Source organism: Rhinopithecus roxellana, chromosome 5 (assembly GCF_007565055.1).
Source record: "Rhinopithecus roxellana isolate Shanxi Qingling chromosome 5, ASM756505v1, whole genome shotgun sequence".
Lineage (NCBI taxonomy): Eukaryota > Metazoa > Chordata > Mammalia > Primates > Cercopithecidae > Rhinopithecus > Rhinopithecus roxellana.
Window position 1 is genome coordinate 81946343 of NC_044553.1, and position 21935 is coordinate 81968277.

The 21935-nt window shown below is 40.3% G+C and overlaps 1 protein-coding gene across 9 annotated transcripts in view; it reads right to left on the bottom strand.

Annotated features, from left to right (window-relative positions):
- Window positions 1-18724, bottom strand: part of PCNX1 (pecanex 1) — a 223015-nt gene extending 204291 nt beyond the window's left edge. For 8 of the 9 annotated variants that reach the window (XM_030930409.1, XM_010360624.2, XM_030930412.1 and 5 more), the window contains exon 1: window positions 18131-18680. In XM_030930409.1, coding sequence (XP_030786269.1) covers window positions 18131-18283 — 153 coding nt within the window. In that variant the 5' untranslated portion in view covers window positions 18284-18680. Of the gene's footprint in view, window positions 1-18130 lie in introns of all 9 variants that reach the window. The other variant, XM_010360621.2, reaches the window with a different exon arrangement.
- Window positions 18725-21935: the final 3211 nt, after the last annotated feature.

The following is a 21935-nucleotide window of genomic DNA, read 5'->3' on the forward strand; positions in this document are numbered from 1 at the left end:
TCTTGCTGCTATTTACATATTCATGAGGACTACAGTACAAATTTTGTTCATAATGAACTGGAATGGACAGGATATACACAGACTGTAAATGCTGCATCTCTGTAGCAAGAGTGAAGGAGGAGGTATGACGGCAGGAGCAATGGCAAGAGTATCTGATACAAGCACAGCAAGGAAAGAACCCCACATTAGACCAGTAAGTGAGAGCACATAAAAGTTTAATGAAATTCATTTATAATGTGTGCCACAGAACAAGACTAACCCTGGCCCCAAATGATCAGTGAGACAAATTATCTCACTTTAAGTATATACAAGAACCATAACTAAATCCCTGGGAGAACACTATACTAAATGGACTTCCACTGTATTCACATAATATGTTGATCAAGAAGGAGAGCCAAGATTAAGGATATAACTAGATGGAGATGGGAAGGACAGTTCTGAGAGTTCTGAATCTGGAACACACTGAAAAAGATCAGGAGATGTTCAGTTCATGTCAAATCAATCACAGGTAGGCTTTCAAATGCAGACTAATCCGAAAGAAGCATCTTGTATGATGGTGGAGGGTGATGGAAGGTGGCTAAGGCGGTGATCCTGAGGTCAAAAGGAAAAAATGGCAGGGGCAATCTATGTAAACATGAGCCAGTGATTTAACCCCTAGGAGCCTCTGTCATCTGTAAAGGGGGATTTACAGTATCTTCATCTCACAAGGCTATGATGAGGATTAAATGAGAATGTATGAAAGCATATGGTGCATGGGTATATAACACCACAATAAATATTTGATATTTTTAATAATGTTTAAGCAGTGTAGTGACAAAATTAAGACAAGCAAATAAAAAGACCTGAGTAGATACAGTTCAGGGCAACTAAAGATGAGCTACATTAAACAACAAAAAAAAAGATGGGGTAGGTGAGATTTGTGAGCCCTCAGAATACAGAGGTAAATATTAGTCTGATAGTGAATGACCAGAAGTCACTAGAAAATGAATAGAGAAATATTTCTGTAAAATGGAGGGAAAAAAGAATCTATTTTTCAAACAAAAACAGTATGCTTGACAGTAAAACACTAGAATTCCCATTAAAGTAAGGAACTAGACAAGGCTGTCTTTATCTTCAACATTATTTAACACAGACATAAACATGTAAAAGTACTACGCAAAACAATTACATAAGATAAAAAAGCAGGCCAGGCTTCGTGGCTCATGCTTGTAATCCCAGCACTCTGGGAGGCTGAAGCGGGCAGATCACTTGAGGTCAGGAGTCCAAGACCAGTCTGGCCAACATGGCAAAACCTCATCTCTACTAAAAATACAAAAATTAGATAGACGTTGTGGTGCACGCCTGTAATCCCAGCTACTGGGGAGTCTGAGGCAGGAGAATCACCTGAATCCAGGAGGCGGAGGTTGCAGTGAGCTGAGATCCGGCCACTGTGCTGCAGCCTGGGCGACAGAGCGAGACTCCGTCTCAAAAAAAAAAAAAAGAAGTGAAAACTGTTATTTACATATATAATTGCATATCTGAAAATGTCTTTAAAATCAACACAACAATGTAAGAATAAACTAGTTCAGGCCAGGAGCAGTGGCTCATGCCTGTAATCCCAACAAGCAGTTTGGGAGGCTAACATGGGTGGATTGCTTGAGCCCAGGAGCTCAAGACCAGCCTGGGCAACATAGCAAAACCCTGTCTTTACAAAAAATACAAAAATTACCCAGGCGTGGTGGGGTGTGTGCTTACAGCCCAGCTACTCAGGAGGCTGAGGTGGGAGGGTCACCTGAGCCCAGAGAAGTGGAGGCTGTGGTGAACCATGATCACACCATGCACTCCAGCCTGGGTGAGAGAATTAGATCCAGTGTCAAACACAATAAAATAAAATAAAATGGAATAAGCTAGTTATATAAGGTGACTAGTTCAAAATTAATAAATTAAAATCAAAAGTTTTGGATGGAAACTAACAGAAAAAGGACATTAAGTGAAAACTAAAGAAATCTGAATAAAGTATGAACTTCAAGTTAATAATGATGTATCAGTATTGGCTCACTGGTTGTGACAAATGCACCACAGTAATCTAAGATGTTAACAAGAGGAGAAATCAGATGCAGTGTATATGGGATCTCTCTGCACTATCTTTGAGACTTTTCTATGCATTCTAAAACAAGGTTTATTTTAAAATATCTGGAGGGCAATTTGGTAGGGTTTTTTTTTGTTTTGTTTTGTTTGATTTTTTTCTTTTGAGACAGTCTCACTTTGTGTCACCCAGGCTAATCTCGGCTCACTATAGTCTTGACCTCCCAGGCTCAGTCAATCCTCCCACCTCAGCCTCCCAAGTAGCTGGGACTACAGGCATATACCAATGTGACCAGATAATTTTTTTGTAGAGACAGGGTTTCCCCATAGTGACCAGGCTAGTCTCGAACTCCTGGACTCAAGCAATCTGCCTGCCTCAGCCTCCCAAAGTGCTGGGATTACAGGGGTGAGCTACAGTGCCCAGCCTAGGCAGTATCTTTCAAAACTGCAGAAGTATTAACCCTTTGACAAAGCAATCGTATGTATAGGAATTTATCTTAATACTATACGTGGACACATGTGAAATGACTGTGCAAATTATTTACTGCAGCATGTTTTGTGTTAGCAAAGGTGGTTAAAAAAAAAATCTGTCAGCAGGCAACAGGTTAAATAATACATCCAAGCAATGGAATACTATTCACTATTAAAATAACTCAAGAAGGCTGGGCGCGGTGGCTCACACCTGTAATCCCAGAACTTTGGGAGGCCAAGGTGGGTGGATCACAAGGTCAGATCGAGACCATCCTAGCTAACACGGTGAAACCCCGTCTCTACTAAAAAATACAAAAAATTAGCCGGGCGTGGTGACGGGCACCTGTATTCCCAGCTACTCGGGAGGCTGAAGCAATAGAACAGCGTGAACCCAGGAGGCGGAGTTTGCAGTGAGCCGAGATGGTGTCACTGTACTACAGCCTGGGGGACAGAGCGAGACTCCTTCTCAAAATAAATAAATAAATAAATAAATAACTCAAGAAGCCCTTAGCTACCGATGGACAGATGTTTAAGATATATTAAGTTGGGGGTGGGGGAACCAGTATATACACTAGTATGGTAGGAGACAGGCAGACAGATGTATTTGAATTTTCATCTTTATGCTACAGTGGGATTCACAAGAAACTGTTCATAGTGGTTTCTTGTGGGAGGTGGTACACGAGTAGACAACAGGAGGATCATGTGCAGGTAGAGAACCTTTCATCATCTTTTGGAGTTTTGTTGGTTTTTAATCATGCAAATTTATTGCCATATTTTAAAAGTATTGGAAGAAAACATGAATTTTTAAAAAAAACTTTAATAAGTGTTAGACAAAAACATGAATTTTTTTCTTACAAGCCTTTTAATAGGTATTAGATGAAAACATGAATTTTTTTTACAAACCTTTAATATGGGAGAATTTTATAGCATGGAGAAAATTGGTAAATGTGAATACTATATATTTTAAAGTTACATAATAAAAATAGGGGAAATCTTTAATAAACCAAAATAACTAATTTTTATATATACAAATAACTCTCACAAATCACTTAGAAAAACAACGTTTCAAAAAAGGACAAAATACACAAACGGCAGTTAAAAAAGACGTGTGTGTGTCTACTAAGCACATGAAAAGATACTCAAAGAATTCATGATTAAGGAAACATAGATTAAAACAAGGTGCCATTTTACACTACCACATTGAGAAAGATTCATAATAACCAATGTTGGTACAAACAAAAGGAAACAGATCCTTTCACACACTGGAGAGAATATAAATTGGTAGATTTGTTTGAGGTATTATTTGGCAACATCTAGTTTGATTTTAAATGTGCATACCATTTGACCCAGTAATTTTTATAAACTAATGCTACAAATCCCACAAGTCTTATATACATAAGTGTTCACTAATGTGTTGCCCAGCATTGTTTGCACTAGCAAAAAAAAAAAAAGGTAACGACCTAAATGTCCCCCACCAGGGAACTAATAATTTATACAACGAGTTACTCTACAAATGGTTCAAAAAATGAAGAAGAGTTACATGTACTTCAGTGGAACCTGCAATACAATATAACCCCATTGGCTATTTCGAGTACATACATATATGAATATATGTTTGTATATATACACTACCAAGAGGTAACAACCATTATCTCTGAGGCGTGTGAACTGGTAGGGTGGATGATAGAGAACAGCAGACTTTTATTTTGGAGTATATATACTTAACTACTCTCTGGAATAATTTCTACAACTCATATTATTTTCATGACAAAAACTTAACAAAGGATTTTTAACTTAAGGGTGAAATGCTCCAGAAATATACTATACTAGGTAAAAAGCACTATATAAGTTACACTATTATCAATACCATAAAAGTATAAATTATTGCCAGAATCAGTTACTCAGCAATTTCTTCAATGCTGAAAAAGGGAGACGAGTTAAACTAGAACCTAAGTAGGAAATAATAACGTGTTTTCAGGCATTCACAAATAACAGACCTCCCAGTACAGTGACTGTTAACTTGGAAAGGCCTTCAGAATCACCTATCCCAACATATATTTTGAAAAACAACTCTCCTCCAAATGTACCAACAGACAAATTTAAAATATTGCCTGAAGCATTTAGAGGGTGATGTGTCATAATGTTTGCAACATACTGTCAATTGAGTCAGATATGTGTGTGAGAGACAGAGTATGTATAGAAAAATATCATGCATCTTTATATAGTTGAAACAAATGTGATTTTTCAAAAAAGTTCAAAATAGTGGAATCTAGATGAAGCATTCTTTCAATTTTCTTGTACATTTGAAAATCTTCATATTCAGAAATTTAAAAAAGATCACTTCAAGTGTATTTAAAGTATTTTAAGTGTATTTTTCAATAACACATCCTGGTATTCTTCAATATTCCTGTGACATTAAGGGAGTAAAGTAAGATTTTTGATAACAAAGCATATTTTTGTTAAGATTAGCTATCTTTATTCTCACTTTAAAAATATATTTACCAGCCTGGGCAACATAGGGAGATCTTATCTCTACAAAAATTCAAAAATTAGCCAGGCATGTTGGTTCACACCTGTAGTCCTAGCTATTCAGGAGGCTCAGATGGGAGGATTGCTTGATATATAAATCAAATATATATGAAATTGAGGATTTCATTACTAAAATGCCAAAAACAACCCAAAATTCCTCTTTATTTCCTATCCAAGTTCATTTCAGTTTTGTCATGAGGGTCATGAGGGTCTGTGAGGCTTGTGGAAATTATGTGTAATATATCTTTGTGGCATAAATACTGCTGAGTGAAAAAGAAATGGGTTTATTTAGGTTTTCTGAATTGTTTGTTTTTACATCACTTCTTTTAACCATTCCAGATACATATCAGGAATGTTATAAATAATATTCTCAGAAGTTAAAAAATAACTCGCTGAGAAACCCTTAATGTGTTAAATAAATTAGAATACTTAAGCAGAGCAAAACACTACATCCAAGAACATACATTCTTTTAACAATCTTTTCCCCAGAACAAAGATTCATTTGCCCAATGGGAAGATTATGGAAACGCTATTCCAGCACAAATAACCTCATAAAGGTCCCACCATAAGGCCTACCACAGTGCCTAGCACATAGTAAAGGTTCTGAATGTATGAATATCCTCTGCATAAAGCATTCTAGGAAATAATTACATCCTTCTTCCAATTCCTGAGCACTTTATGACACATAAGGGATTAGTCATATTCTACCTTATAATATGGCTGTGTACTTGTCTCATAGCCTCAATTTATAAATTAGGAAAACCAGCATTATACAGGGAGCCAAGAGACAGGTGTCCATACTGCCATAAATGAGGTCTAGTCTTTTTCATCTTAGAATTATTTAATTTTATGAAATGTGGCATATGTAAAATACCTCAGTTTTAAAATAGCCTAATATAGGTTAATGGTTACCCTATATTAGGTTATTCAAAAATACTCAGAATATTCTCCCCCTCTTTTGTCCCTCGAAAATGTATCTATCATAGATGTAAAACCTTTTGCTAATTTTTCTCATAAGATACATTTGACAAATTGTTATACATTGTACACATCCTCAAAGAACAGAATTCCAGCCTGTTAGGGGAAAAGAAGAAAACCATATTAAAGATGATACTAAATGCAACACAGTATCCTGGATTGAAGGATCTTGAAACAGAAAAAGTATAACTGATGAAATCCAAATAAAGTCTATAGTCCATTAATAGTATTGCAGTAATGTAATTTCTTATTTTTTGAAACCATGGTTATGTAACATTTTAATATTAGAGGACACTGGGTGAAGGGTATACAGGAACTCTCTCTACTATCTTTGCAACTTGTCCGTAAATCTAAAATTATAACAAAATGTAAAGTTTTAAAGATGACAACTGCGATAATTAGATCTGTTGAGTTTATGTCTAGACAATACTCAAACAAGGAGTGAGGAAGGGTAGGAAAAGGAAAACAGCCAGATACGTGATTCAAGCTTCTCAAAGTTGTGACTAATCTTCCTGCCTGTTCTCAAGGCAGTTAGCACTGAGGGTTCTGTTTGGCTTGTTCAAAGCTCTACAGAATGCAACTTTTTTTCCCCCTTAAAACCTCAAAGGAAATGGCTTCCTTTTCCCTAGGTTTTCTTTCCTTTATTGAAACACAAAGCAACTAACACTAACAGTGCAAGTTATAAAAGATGCAACTGCTCAGGTTCCAGGGACAAAAGAACTCTGAACTGTTTTACAATTCTACCAAATAAAGCATCTCCTATTTGGGGAGGACAAGCAGAGAAACCAGAAGAACCAGAATCAGTAGCTACTTACTTCATCTACAGTATTTAGTAAAGTTCATCTATATGCTGAAGAAGTCAACAGCAGTCAACTCTACAGAATGTTTCTCTTCTCCATATTATTAGTCTGTGCCATTCTAGCATTATTACTCTCAGGTGTCTCAACTCACCTGCCAAAAAATTCTTATCCCCACCAGCTTTCCTCAGAGACACAGAAAATCATTTGATTTAACTCAGATTAAGTAACAGAAGGAGGCAGTCTCTTTCAATGAAACATTTCTGCTTGTCAGTTGCTTGCTGTGAAAATTAATTACAAAGAATAGGAAAAATCAGGTCAAATTTCTTACACAATATATGTTAGTGCAGTAAACATCCTTAATTTGGACTAAAAAAGTTGAAATTTTAAAAATATTTTAAGAAAATTTCTGTCTACTGTCAAGGACAAAATATTACTGATACTTACTACTGAATGTTTTATCAAATCGTCCATTGAGTTGGGTGCAGTGGCTCATGCCTGTAATCCCAGTGACTCTGGAGGCTAAGGTAGAACGATCATTTGAGGCCAGGAGTTTGAGACCAGCCTGGGCAACACACCAAGACCCCCGCCTCCACAAAAAATTTTTTAAAGTAGCTAGGTGTGGTGGCACATGCCTGTAGTCCCAGCTACTCAGAAAGCTGAGACAGAAGGATCCATTGAGCCTATGAATTTGAAGCTGAAGGGAGTTATGATCACACCACTGTACTCCAGCCTGGGTGATGAACAAGACTTTGTTTAAAAAGAAAACCACCACCAGCACTCCATTCAAAAAGAAATTGACAACAGTAACACCCTGTTTTGGAAAAGTGTTGTTTGAGAGTGGGAAAACAAGTACTCTCAATACTGTTGACAGAGATTTAAATTAGCACTACCTTCCTAGAAGGCAATTTGGCGTTTTTAACCATCCTCCTCTGCAAAATGCAGGCAGATCGTATGTTGTTGCGCTTAGCTTTACGGTGCTTCAAAGATATTGCATTTTGTACAAATTGAAAAGCGGTGACACCTCTGTGGAGCACATCTCTATCAGCACCATTTTTCCAACAGCATGTGCTCACTTTGTCTCTGTGTCACATTTTGGTGACTCTCTCAATATTTCATACTTTTTCATTATTATATCTGTTATAGTGATCTGTAATCAGTAATCTTTGATTTTACTATTTTAGAATTAAAATAGTATAAATTCTAAAATGAAATAGTAAAATCAGAGATCTGTTGATGGGAGCACCATCAACCTTGCCCATAGACCTATGATGGTAAAGAGTGTTCAAGTGAAAGGAAAAGTCACATGTCTCTCACTTTAAATAAAAAGCTGGAAATGATTAAATTTAGTGAGAAAGGCACATCAAAGGCCAACACAGGTAGAAAGCTAAGCTTCATGCACCAAAAGTAAAATTCTGAATGTAAAGGAAAAGTTCTTGAAGAATGTTACAAGTGCTACTCCAGTGAACACACAAATAAATAACAAAGCAAAGCAGCCTTATAGCTGATATGGAAAAAGTTTGAGTGGTCTAAATAGAAGATCAAACCAGCCACAACTTTCCCTTTAGCCAAAAGCCTAATCCACAGCAAGGCCCCAGCTCTCTTCAATTCTATGAAGACTAAGTGGTGAGGAAGCTGAAAAAGAAAAGTTTGCCTAGCAGAAGTTGGTTCATGAGGTTAAAGAAAGCTGTTGCCATAACATAAAAGTTTACATGAGGCAGCAAGTGCTGATGTAGAAGCTGCAGCAAGTGATCCAGAAGATCTAGATAAGATCACTGATGGTGGCTACACCAAACAACAGATTTTTGGTGTAGATAAAACAACCTTCTGGAAGAATATGCCATCTAGGACTTTCATAGCCAAAGAAGGTAAGTCAATATCTGGCTTTAAAGCTTCAAAAGACAGGCTGACTCTTTTGTTAGGGTCTAATGCAACCGGTGACTGTAAGTTAAAGTCAATGTTCATTGGCCATTCCAAAAATCCAACAGCCCTTAGGAATTATTACAAATTTACTCTGCCTGTATTCTATAAATGGAACAATAAAGCCCAGAAGATATCAGATCTGTTTACAGCACGGTTTACTGAATATTTTAACCCCACCTTTGAGACCCACTGGTCTGAAAAAAAGATTCCTTTCAAAATAATACTGCTTCTTGACAAGGTACCTAGTTATCCAAGAGCTCTGACAGAGACATAGAAGAAAATTAATGTTGTTTTCATGCCTGCTAACACAACATCTCCAGCCCCATGGATCAAGAGATAAATTTTGACTATCAAGTCTTAGTATTTAAGAAATACATTTCATAAGGCTGTCAGACAGTGATTCCTCTGATGGATCTGAAGTAAACTGAGAACCTTCTGGAAAGGTCTCACTCTTCTAGATGCTATTAAGAACATTCAGGATTCATGGGAGGTCAAAATATTAACACTGACAAGGTGTTTGGAAGAAGTTTATTCCAACCGTCGTGAATGACTTTGAGGGGTTTAAGACTTCAGTAGAGGAAGTCCCACAGATGTGGGGAAAATAGAGAACTAGAATTGGAAGCAGAGCCTGAAGATGTGACTGGATTGCTGTAATCTCATGATACAACTTGAATAGATGAGGAGTTGCTTCTTACGGGTGAGCAGAGAAAGTGATTTCCTGAGATCCAATTTGCTCCTGGTGAAGATGCTGTGAACACTGTTGAAATGACAGTAAAAGATCTAGAATAGTACATCAACTTAGCTGACAAAGCAGTAACAGGATTTGAGACAGCGGACTCCAATTTTGAAAGAAGTTCTACTGTTGGTAAAATGCTATCAAGCAGCATTACATGTACAGATAAATCTTTCATGAAAAGAAGAGTCAATTCATGTTGCAAACTTCATTGTTGTCTTCTTTTAAGAAATTGCTATGGCAATTCTTAGAATTGCTGCCACAGTAATTTCTTAAACCAGCCTTCAACAGTCACCCCCTGATCACTCAGCAACACTTAGGCAAGACCCTCCACAGGCAAAAAGATGACAACTCGCCAAAGGTTCAGGTAATCCTTGGCATATTTTTAAGCAATAATGTGTATTTTAATTAAGGTATATACATTGTATTTTTAGACACAATGGTACCGCACACTTAACAGACTACAGCATGGTGTAAATATAACTTTTATATGCACTGGGAAACCACAAAATTTGTGACTCATTTTATTGCAATATTCACTTTATCACAGTGATCTGGAACCAAACTTGCAATGTCTCCAAGGTACGCCTGTACTCTCTTTCCCTGGCTCTTTTTTCGTCTTCATTTTACAACTCTGTCTTCCTTTGCTAATTTCTAAATGCTGTTTAGGCCTTGGAATTCTGTCCAAGACCATTTTCTTTTTAATGAGATAAACTTTTTTCCCAGAAGATCTATATGCTGGTAACTTGCAAGTAAATTTTACCCCAAATTTCTCTCCTGAACATTCCTCTTCAACACTCTGAATTCATGTTCTCCAATCTCAAAGATACCTTCAAAATTGTTCAACAATCCTACCATCCCTTGATCACTTTTCCACACACCAAAAGTAAGAATAGCATGTCACATTTGGGGGATCTTCCTCAAATCTTAAATATCTGCCTCACCTCTTCTTCTTCCACTCTCAACAGAACACATTCACTTTGTCCTTTGATGAGATTATATAAATCATAAAAGATGAACCTCAACTTTTCCCATGAACTGTTTAACCCTTCCTCCATGAGCATTCATCCTTGCCTCCTTCCTTCCTCCTCTGAGGATAATCCTTTACCACATGTGCTTTCTGGACCACAATACTATTTTGTATTCCAGGAACCCTGCATTATCTACCCATTTCTCATTCTCATATTTATATTCTCTCTCAATATAAAGATTCACTCAATACTTGTAAAATGAGTATTTATCAAAGAATATAATCCAACAAGTCTATTTTTAGGAATTTATACAAAACACTAGTACAAATATTTAACTACAAGAATATTCACCCTACTGTTTTCTAAATAGCTAAAACCTGGAAATGACTTACATAACCAGTAAGAGGGAAATGATTAAACTGTAACACATATGATCTACTACAGAGCTATTAAAAAGCCACTTCCTCTCACCCATGGAAACACTCATAATTTAAAGTGAAAACTGGAGACTCGAAAACAGTTTGAATTCTATGAGCCCATTTTTGTAAGCAAAGAAGTATTTAAAACTCCAAATATATTTTGGTTACTAAAATGTTCCCCAGACAGGGGTGATGGAATTACCAATGGTTGTATTTTCTTTTTACTTATCTATAATTTCTGATTTAGACAAATAAATCAGAACAAAAAGATTTTTAAATTAAAACATGGTCTTATTTGAAAAGAGAAAAGGGTTTTGCGATTCAGTAAAGTTTTCCAATGTCTTTGAGTTCTGATAAAACCTATCCTCGTGTTGACATCTTTACATATAGTAGCCAAAAACTGGGAAAAGCCTAGCTGCTCATCTACATGGGAACGGATAAAGGTAAGCAAACTGTAGCACAGCCATACAAAGGAATATTACTCAGCAATAAAAAGGAACAACACTACTGATTCAACACCATGAATTAATCTCAACCACGTTATGCTGAGTGAAGGTGGCTTACACAAAGCATGTGCTACATGATTCCATTTATATGAAACTCTAGAACAGGATAAACTAATTTATAATGGAAAAAGTCAGAACAAGGATGAGAGGACTGACTCAGAAGGTCAAGCAGAAACTATCTGGAGTGATGCTGATATTCTACAACATGCCAAGTCTACACTACGCAAATGTGTGCATTTATCAAAACTCACTGAATGGTTCGCTGAAGATCGTGCCTTTAGAACCCTACCTGACAATGCACCTGCTGAAGAGTTTAGGGGTGATTTGTATAGAAGTGTAACTTACTTTACATGCATCTCCCTAAAAAAGGGTGGACAGATAGAGGAATAAAACAGACGGAGACATAATATTTAAAAACACAGAATCCAGGTGGTGGGTACAATTTTCTCAACTTTCCTATACGTTTGAAAATTCTTTAATAAAATGTTGAAAACTTTAACTCTCAGTAAAGTCAACTAGAGAAAGCAAATTACCTGATTGAATCTGTGTATTCAAAGGCTGGGAAAAAAAATAGAAACTTTCCTAGTTTTCTAATTACCAAATGATTTTATGATTTGCAGTAATTTTCAAGCAGGAGAAAACACTCCACCTTTATGTAACAAAAGACAGAACATTTTATAAATCGACTGTTTTTTTTGTAAATTAATACACTTTTCTACAAATTGACAAACATGGCTGCTTTCCTGGAGACCTCATTTGTCTTTTTTCTTTTAGATTCAGCAAGGTACATGTACAGGTTTGTCACATAGGCATTTTAAGTGATGCTGAGGTTTGGCTTCTAATGATGCTATCACCCAAGTAGTGAACACAGTAGCCAATGGATAGTTTTTCAACCCTTGCCCACTACCTGCTTTTGGAATCCCCAGTATTTATTGTTCCCTTCTGTGTATCTGTAGGTACCCAAATGTTTAACTCCCACTTATAAGTGAGAACATACGGTAGATGGTTTTCTGTGTAAACCATCTTTGGACAGTGTACCCTTAATTTATTATAGGTAATATAATAGATAAGAGTTATATCTGTGCCATGACCAGTTATGGAAATTATTAGATTCACCTTGATCCTAAATATTGAAAATACTGGTAAAAGGCACAGGCTGTAGATTTAAACAGGCCATCTACTAGTCATTAACCTTTCCCTAAAGGATGCAGAAAATAATACTTAAAAATCATATGTACAATTGCTAATTTATAGCATAGTAACTTTTCTAGCTTGATCTAAACTTTTAGAGAAATATAAATTTTAAAATATGAAAATCCCTGTTTTAGTCATCTTAACTAAATCTTGTTTAAAATGATCTTTAAATACTTTTAAACTGGGGGGAAGAAAATGACCTGAGAGCTTTAGAGTAATCCTCACTAATAAAAGATGTATCATTCTAAAGATGATAAAGATCAGTTACAGAAAACAATGAAGACAACCAAGAAGGAAATGTTGAAACCTTTATAAATTTTGTTAATGATTTAGTCTGAATATAATCTCTTCACAGATTTATGTGGTATATATTACTGTATATATCATGTATGTATATATAACTGCACAGTTGTATGCACAAGAAGCCATATGTGTTGCACTTTCAATGATTTGTTTTTCAAGGGTCATTTTGTATTTGATTTTTCAGTAATTTTATATTTGATTTTTGTCTTAGAGTCTGACACTGAACCTAACCCCTAAGTAAGCAGCTCCACCATATAACACAGCCTACCACAGTTCTCCCTCCACCTCCAACTATTCTACGTCAGTTAACAAGTCTAAAAAAGCTTCACATGTATAAAAAAAAATTCATTCAACAAATACTTCTTCAGATCCTAATATGAGCCAAGCAGTCATGCAGACACTTGATAAACACGGATGAGTAAATCAGACCTGGCCCCTGCCCTCATGGAATTTACAAGGTATGAGAGTGGAAGGTGTTAGAGCGGGCAAACAAGTAAGCAAACAAAAAATACATGTTTGTGGTAAGTGCTATGGAAGAAAGTTATGGGACAGAATGATGAAAAAAAGAGAGGGAACCTCTTTATGGCTATCAGGCTCGGCCTCTGTGAGGGGATAATATGGAAGTCCAGCCCTAAAGATTAAGTAGCAGCCAGCTTTGCAAAGAGCAAGAGGGAAAAGTGTCCTTTCAGAAGGCACAACACGTGCAGAGAGGTCTCACAGGACGAAAAGGCTCAGTGGGCTAAAGTAACAGAAAGAAGGGCAGTGTGACTACACCACAGTGGGAAAACTGCACAAACTGTAAACAAAGGCAGAATAAGCTCTGGTGAGGGCTTGATAAAGATTCTGGATTTTTTTCTAAGTGCCAAAGAAAATCTTTAGAGAATATTTCAAAGAATGACACAGATTTATGTCTTTTACTCAGAGCAGAAAGTGGTAAGATTTGCTCAAAAGCAAGGGGTGGAGGATAAGCAACTAGATACAAGACAGTGCCATTAACTAACATGACAGAGTGAGGAAAAACGTTCTGTGGCAGTGTTGCTTACAGGGGAAATCAGAAGCTTTTGGGCATGATACTTTTGAGATGTCTGTGAGACAGCCAAGAGGTATGTTGAGTAGCAGCTGGATGTCAGTCAGGGGCTGGGAGTTAGGAATATTCATCAAGTTATTTAAACTTACCTAGAGTGTTTATAAAATACAAATCAATAGGTCATACTCCAGATCTACTGAATAAGAAAGGGCTTGCACATCGTTAACATTGCCAAGTGATTCCAATGTCAACTGGAGTCTGGGAACCACTAACTTAATAAATTTTGATTTTTTTTTTTTTTTCAGGCAGAGTCTTGCTCTGTTGCCCAGGCTGGAGTGCAGTGGCGCAATCTTGGCTCACTGCAAGCTCCGCCTCCCGGGTTTACGCCATTCTCCTGCCTGCCACCGTACCCAGCTAATTTTTTGTATTTTTTTTAATAGAGACAAGGTTTCACCATGTTAGCCAGGATGGTCTCGATCTCCTGACCTTGTGATCCGCCCGCCTCAGCCTCCCAAAGTGCTGGGATTACAGGCGTGAGCCACTGTGCCTGGCCGTAAATTTTAATGTTCTATTTCATCACCTAGGGATATACTGCTTTATAGAGGAAAACAATATATTGAGCAATATGTTATGAAAATGATTTGACTTAATAATCCAGAGCTATTTAGTCTCCTCCAGTCATACAGCATTATAGAGGAAACACTTCCAAATAGCCATTTTTTCAAATGACATTTACTGAAGGCCATTCTGAAGGTAAACAATTTCTTCTCTTTCATAAATATTTTCTTGCAAAACACCCATGAAATATCTCACAAATGAGTAAATCACAGTTCAGAAAGGTGGAGTCTTGCCTACAGGACACACAATCAGTAACAAAGCCAAGATTCAAAAATCAAGACACTAATTCCAATTTGCTTTCCACCACACAAAAATGCCACCCACCCCCTAAAGCTCATCATCTGTGACATGTACAAAAATAACTGTAACTAGATAAAAAAAGAATGAGTACCTTAAGGGAAACAGGACAATCAGAATTATGAAGCAAAATTTTTTTCTCCATTTTCACTACTTAAAATATTTTTAACTAGTTGATATATATAGAGAGAGAGTCCACCTTTCAAATATCCACAAACGCTCCTAAATAGACACCAAAAGTGTTTGAATCCTATACAAAAAGTCCTAAGACTTTCCTAACTCAATGTACGATCTCTCCACAAATTTAGGCACTTTTTTGGGAGGAATAAATAAAAGGCAGCCTGTACAGTGACTTTGCCTTCAGAAAGCTCTGTGTAAATCCCAGCTCACAACTTGCCTACTAACAGCAAAACCTCATGAGGTCACGGGGTTAAAGAACCTATAAATATACTTTTATTTAAAATAGTCATTATCACTTATAGTTACTATTGTAAGAGCATGCAAACAATAACCTATGGCTGTCTGAGATTTCAACACAAAATGATCGATTTTGCCTTATTTTTGGTATATACTTCAAACTGTCTACCTTTTCCTAGTATGTTTCCTAAAATGTTTACAAATCCTCTCTCCTGACCACCCCTGGTCTAGGATTCATCTCCTGACTATAAGATCAGGGTCCCTCTTTACTTACCCTTTCCTAGCAGTTCTAATAGTTGTTCTAACAGTAACAACTCATTAGCCCCAGGCTAGATTTTAAGTTCCTTGAAAGCAGAAGCTGTGTCTTGTCCACTTCTCAATCATTCATCAGAGTACTACCATGTGCTTTACACTCATCTAGGTCCTAAAAATACAGCAGTGAACGAAACTAAGTTCCTGCCCTCTCAGAGCTTATATTCTAATAAGATAAGAAAGACATAAAAACAAATAAATAGATATCAGCTAGGAATAAACACCATACTATTTTAAAAGGTGGGCTACGGAGTGTTGTGAGAGCCAGAAAAGTTGCTATTTTACACAAGCTATCAAAGAAAGCCTCACATATACGAGAACCTGCAAAAAGTGGAGCAGCCACACAGGTATCTGGAAAAGAGGAGTCATCCACAGAGGGAAAAGCAAGCGCAAAGGCACTGAAGCAGGAACATACTTCTCGGCAAGAAGAGCAAGGCGGCAAATGTGTATGTGGTTGTGAGAATAGAGACACACGAGAGGGCAGGCTCTGAGAGCAGAATGACATGATCTGAAAGAATCACAGAGGCTTCTGTGTGGAGAATAAAGAACAAAAGCATTGAACCTCATTAGAGAACTGCAATAATCCAGGAGAGAGAATCCAGGTGATGAACCAAGGGAATGACGGCAGCCGTGATGATGATGGTGGTGGTGAGAGGAGGAGGAGGAGTCTAGTTAGGTTTTGAAGATACAGGGTTTGCTGATGAACTGGATGTGAAGAAAGAAAATAATCAATGAGAGTTTTTAAAAGGTTTGGGAAGAGTGGGACTGCCATTAATTGAGACAAGGAAGTCAGACGCAATCTCAGAAAGTGTCTAGTACGTGGTAGACACTCAAACATTTGAGAATTCAGTTTAACTGAACTCCCAAAATGAAGAAAATAAACTCAATGTATTGGTTTCCATTTGCTCTAATATTCTTTCAGCAACATTTGCTAATTACACAAAGAGACTTAACCATGACCACACAGTTTACCGCAAATGTTAACAAAGAAATCTTATACTGGACCCAGAAACTAATCCTTACCTCTCAAAATTCATTTTCAGTTTTAAATCTACAATTCTTCTGGACATAAAAGATACCTGCTTTGAAAATGCTGTAACAGCCTGAGGATTCTTACACCCAAAGTAATTAACCCGTTCATTAATGATGTCATATTCCTGGAAGGTATAGTAGTGCAAATAGAACTCCCTAGGCCAGAATTAATTGAAAAATATAACACTTCACGATAAATGTTCAGAATGCAACAAGACTGAACAAGTCCCCCTAATAAAATAAGCCACAAGCCATCAGCATTTCTTAATTGCTTTTTTTAACCTCAAACAATAAGTCCCTTCAAAACAATTTCAACGAAAAATGTGAATCTGCTTGAGAATGTGAAATTTAGCACATCTTCCCCCAAGCAATTTTCCTGCCAATTAGTGAAATTGAGCTTCATTTAGGGAAGAACTGGGTGTCCTCACCTTTTGCACTTCTCATAGTGATACTCCGGGATTTTCTAACTCAGCACCCTGTCTCTAGCTCCACGAAGAACCTCAAAGTTTGCAGAAATATATTCAAACGAATTCTCCTAAAATAAAAAGCTCAGATCCTTTCCTCCCCTCTGACTACTTTAAAATTTTGTGAGAAGCTTTAAGTATCATCTCTGTCCACACGAGTTTCCCTAACGCCCCACCCTAACCTAAAGTGCTTTAAAAACTATGCTTAACAACTTTCAATGTCGCTTTAAAAACACAGATGATTCAGAGAAGCTGATCGCACCGAATTCAGCAACAGGCAGTACTCTCCCTATTCCTATCCGCCAAAGGCCTTGAACCAACCCAAACAAATTCGCTGAAATGCCAGCCAGATTCCCCGTATCTCCCCGCTCCCTCCCCCAGGGAGGCCAGGAAGCACCACGGTCACCAGCCACGGGGCTGAACAGAAAAGAACCGCTGCGAAGCACAACAACGGTTTTTTAGAGGCAGGAAGGTTCTGAGCTGGGTTTTCAGTCACCACCCAGGACCCCTGGAGGACGACCCCGGACGACCCACACACGCACTCAGAGCAGAGCCGCACGGTCCCACGCGCTCCCGGGGCTCCGCACGCGGATTAGCGGCGAGGCGGCGGGCGGCCTCTCCCGGGAGCCCCGGGCGAGGGCCGCGGCGGGGGCGGGCAGTGCCCGGTGCCCAAGGAACCCAGCGAGCCAAGGATGGATGCGGGGTCCCCTAAAGGCGCAGAGCGCTCGGCGCCTGCCACACAGCCCCACGGGCGGTGGGCCCCGACGGGGACGCCCTAGCCGGGTGGCCGCGGGAGGGAACCCCGAGAAGGGGCCTAGGACGCTGCCGCTTCCCAGTGAGCGGGCGGGGGCAGCCGGCGCGGGTTGCCGTGGGCTCCTTGCTCGTGTCACCGCCGAAACCGGGGGAGCCCCGAAGAGAGGAGTGGGAGCACGCAGCGCGGGCGGGGGAGCCTCACACCGAGCGGGTGGCGGCCCCCAGGGGACGAGACCCCGAGGAAGAGGAAGAGGGCGCGACCCCAGCAACGCCCCACCGGGTCGAGGGGAAGGAGCCACCCGCTCCCCGCCCCCACACTCACCATGTAGAGGGTGAAGGGCAGGCCCAGCAAAAAGAGCCACAGGTAGAGGTGCAGCGCGTTCACGAAGGTGGCCTGGTGCGGGTCGTAGTACCAGCCCCCGCTGAGCGCGGCCCACACCCCCTGTCGGAGGATCTGCAGCGTCTGCGACCCCATCCCCACCCGGCGCCGCCGCCGTCGCCTCCGCCGCCGTCGCCGTCCCCGCCCCGGCCCCAGCTCGGCCTCGATCGCCGGAGCCTGCAGCTGCCCCGTCTATCCCCCTCCGGAGCTCCGGGAGAGCGAGCCGGCGCCTCGGCGGTCGCTGGTGCTGCTGCAGGAGGAGGAGGAGGCAGCGAACGAGGAGGAGGAGACCCGGGAGGAGGAGGCGGCGAGCGGCGGGGCGGAGGACGGCGGAGAGGAGGAGACCGGCCTCCGGAGTGCCGCCGCCATCTTGTCTCCTAACACCCGGAGCCGCGGCCCGGCCCCCGCCACCCGCGGCCCGCCAGCGCCCCCGCTGCCGCCGCCGCGACCCCCGCCGGCCGCCAGCCTTGGCCCCGGCAGAGAAAGAGGCCCGGCGCCCGGGAGCGACGGAGAGGAAGCCGCGCCCCCTCCAGCTCCTCCTCTCCGCTCCCTCCGCCCCCTGGGCCGGCTACCGCGGGTGCGCGCCGCGCCTGGGCCGCCGCGGGCGCCTCCTGCTGACGTCCGGGGGAAGCGCGCGACAACGCGGCCCGGGGCCGGGGCCGGGGCCCCGGGGACTGCGGAGGTGCGGAGACGCGGCTGGCAGGTCCAGGGGACCCCATTCTGCCCCTGGTAGACTCCCTGGCAAGTTCACCTACCAGTCTCTAAACGGGGTCTTTCCGACTTCGAAACTAACAAACCTTGACTCCAGAAAAGCGTCCTGCCTGTCATTTATGATATTTATGAAAGACCTAGGAACAACTGAAGCTAACCACCTGAGATATTGAAGGCCTGGAAGAATACTGAAGGCTGATGACACTGTTGAAAAGTCATAAACGCACCCAAGTTGAGCAAGAACTGTGTTGGCCCGTGTGTGAGGAAAAAATAGCCGCTTCCAGATTGGGAGAATGTACTACTTCCAAAGACAAGTTAATAGAAGTGGCACAGAACATGGAAGTACGGAGTGGACAGGTTACCCTTTGAACGCGGTGATTGTATTTTTAAATGTGCTGTAACTAGCAGCCATTTTTATCAATGGGCCAATCTCAACAGGGTTGAAAAAGATTAACTGTGACTCCACCCCAAATTACAACAGGGTCTTGTAGGTCTCTTTTTATAGCTGTAAAAACGGAATGATTCTTGGCTCTGCGTAATGTTTATGAGGCGTGTCTGATCTCATTGAATAAAATTTTCTAAAAAAGTTTGAAGTCTGAGTTTATTGAAGTTTTGGCTTTTATGGCAATAAAAGTACTCTGTATTCCCAGATTAAAGTTGCTATAATTAATGAGGGAAACAAGAGCCAAAGGAAATTGGTGATATTTTAAGAAGAGTAATGAAAAACCGTTACAATACCTCCCAGTGCCATACCACTTTATAGTTGCTCAAACACTGTCACACCCATTTCATTCAGACCTCAGGACAACCCTTTGAGGGCAGCATAGCAGCTATTGTTATTTTATGGATGAGAAAACCTGTAAACTCAAGTAAGTGATTGTCCAAATGCTTATGGCCACTTATTGCTCATAAGCAGTAAGGTGGTTGAGAACTCTAAAACCAGCAGTCATGCTAACTGCATGTACTGAACTTTGGAAGTTCATTTCTCAAGGCTCTCCACCTTAATATCCATTTCAGGTAAAAGTCTGAACTGATTAAGAACAGCTCAGCACCTTCTGGTTATCTGTGACCAGCTTAAATATATGACTAGTTGTCGTCAAAGTGCAAATTCTTAGGGCACCACTCCATAGAAACTCTGTGGGGTGGGACCAAGCAATCTGTTTTCACAAGTCCTCTGGAGGATTCTAATGTACCTTACCACTGTAGAACACCACACTGTCCCTAGCCTTGATTTATGTCCTTATAACCACGAAGCCATTGAGTTCCAGTAAGATACCTTGAAATTGAGAGATGTGAGTAAACACTGGACAAAATATACTTTAAAATATATTTGTACATCTAAAAGCAAAATTATGATTAAATAATGCAATTTTACAATTAAAATAGTGGCCTTGAAGCTGGTGTCATAGATACCAGCTATTGTCAAGTTTTCATTTGTTTTCCCTAAAGGAGACAGGAAAGCTCTCTGGGAAGGTTTTGGAAGTAATCCCAACCTTTCCAACACAAAGAAAGATGTAAACAAGGACAAAATTCCAATACCACATCAGTTTCCACAACAGCAAAGATCCGCTATGGTTTAATATAAAAGGATTAACTGTAATGAGGGTGAGGTGGATGGGGAGAAATGGAAACTAGAACCAGATACATCCATGGAATCAGAGGCCAACCCAGCTGGTGTGTAAACGTTCAGCCAGAATGCGGTATCTGGAGGATATGGAACCGGCAGCAGGCCAGGAAGGCAGCCGGCATCAGGCCTGTTAAACAGAGAATGTGGGTGTTGTAAGCCAATGGACAGCTGGAACACACAGCCTTGGAAAATCCAGGAGCGGGCAAAAATTGGGAAATCATGGCAAGCCTTGAGAAAGTGTGTTGCTTATAGCAAGGCCCCAACTTCAGTGCTGGGGTTTTCTAGGTCTGCCCTTTAGTTTCTACAGGGAAGTGATGAAAACAGAATTCAGATCCTTGAGCTACTGAGATATTCACTGAAGGCCCAAGTTTCAGGACTCAACAGGACAAAAGAAATATTCAAAGGCTGGATTTTGGGGGACAGAGTGAGACTTACAAACAAAGCAGGAGCCTGATACCTAGAACTAGGACCAAATTTCACACTGAGCATGGTTGCCTTATGTTGAAGTCCCAGAGTGTTAATATAAAGCTCTAGTTGCCCTCCAAAATGACTGGGATGGATCCCAGAACCTAGAGGTGGGAGTCACATGGCAATAGCCACTGGGTGAAAAGGGGTTAGCAGGACTGGCAGGCCCAGAGAGTAGAAAAGGCAGTTAGAGACTACATCTTTCAGCTCTGGACTGTTAGGAGCATTTTAGAAAAATACTAATTAACTGACTTAGGGAATAGCAATTGAAAGTATCCAGTGAAAAAGCTGACCTTTCCAAATGACTGACTCAGTCACTGGGGCAAGGGGGAGAAAGACAATCCTACGGTGCTCTCCGGGGCTCTCAAAATGTTTATGAATATTGCCACACAAGCTTCCTATTTTATAAACCAGAAGCTAATGCACAGAGAGGCTAAATCGTTTGCCCAAGGTAGCACACTCTATCGTGCCCATAAAATATAAGAGCAGGACAAAAATCCAGGGACCTAATTTTGCTAAGTGTTAACCCTCTTAGCCATGCATAGAAGCCATTAATAATGTTACACTTAGCATGTCAAAGTTAGCAGCCATGACATACTACCAAATCGCCATTTGACATTTGCTCATCTCTTGGCTAATCCTGTTAAAATTATATTTTCTGACTAGCTCATAGTCCTCCTGGGGACTGAGAGTACTCGACAGCAGATGCTCTCTCCCGCCTGAAAAGGACAAAGCTGAATGTACAAAATCTAATAACCCCACCCAAGCCCACCTTGGAGCAGAGTCATGCAAACTGCAGCTCTGATCCATTTTTGTGTGGCAATTATCTACTTTAGACATTATGGCCCACGTATCCTGCCAACGATCCAGATGCAGTAAGTATCCACGTCTTCCCCCAGACCGGCCCTTTTTCTTTGTCTTAGTGAAACCAACATTTTCCTGCTC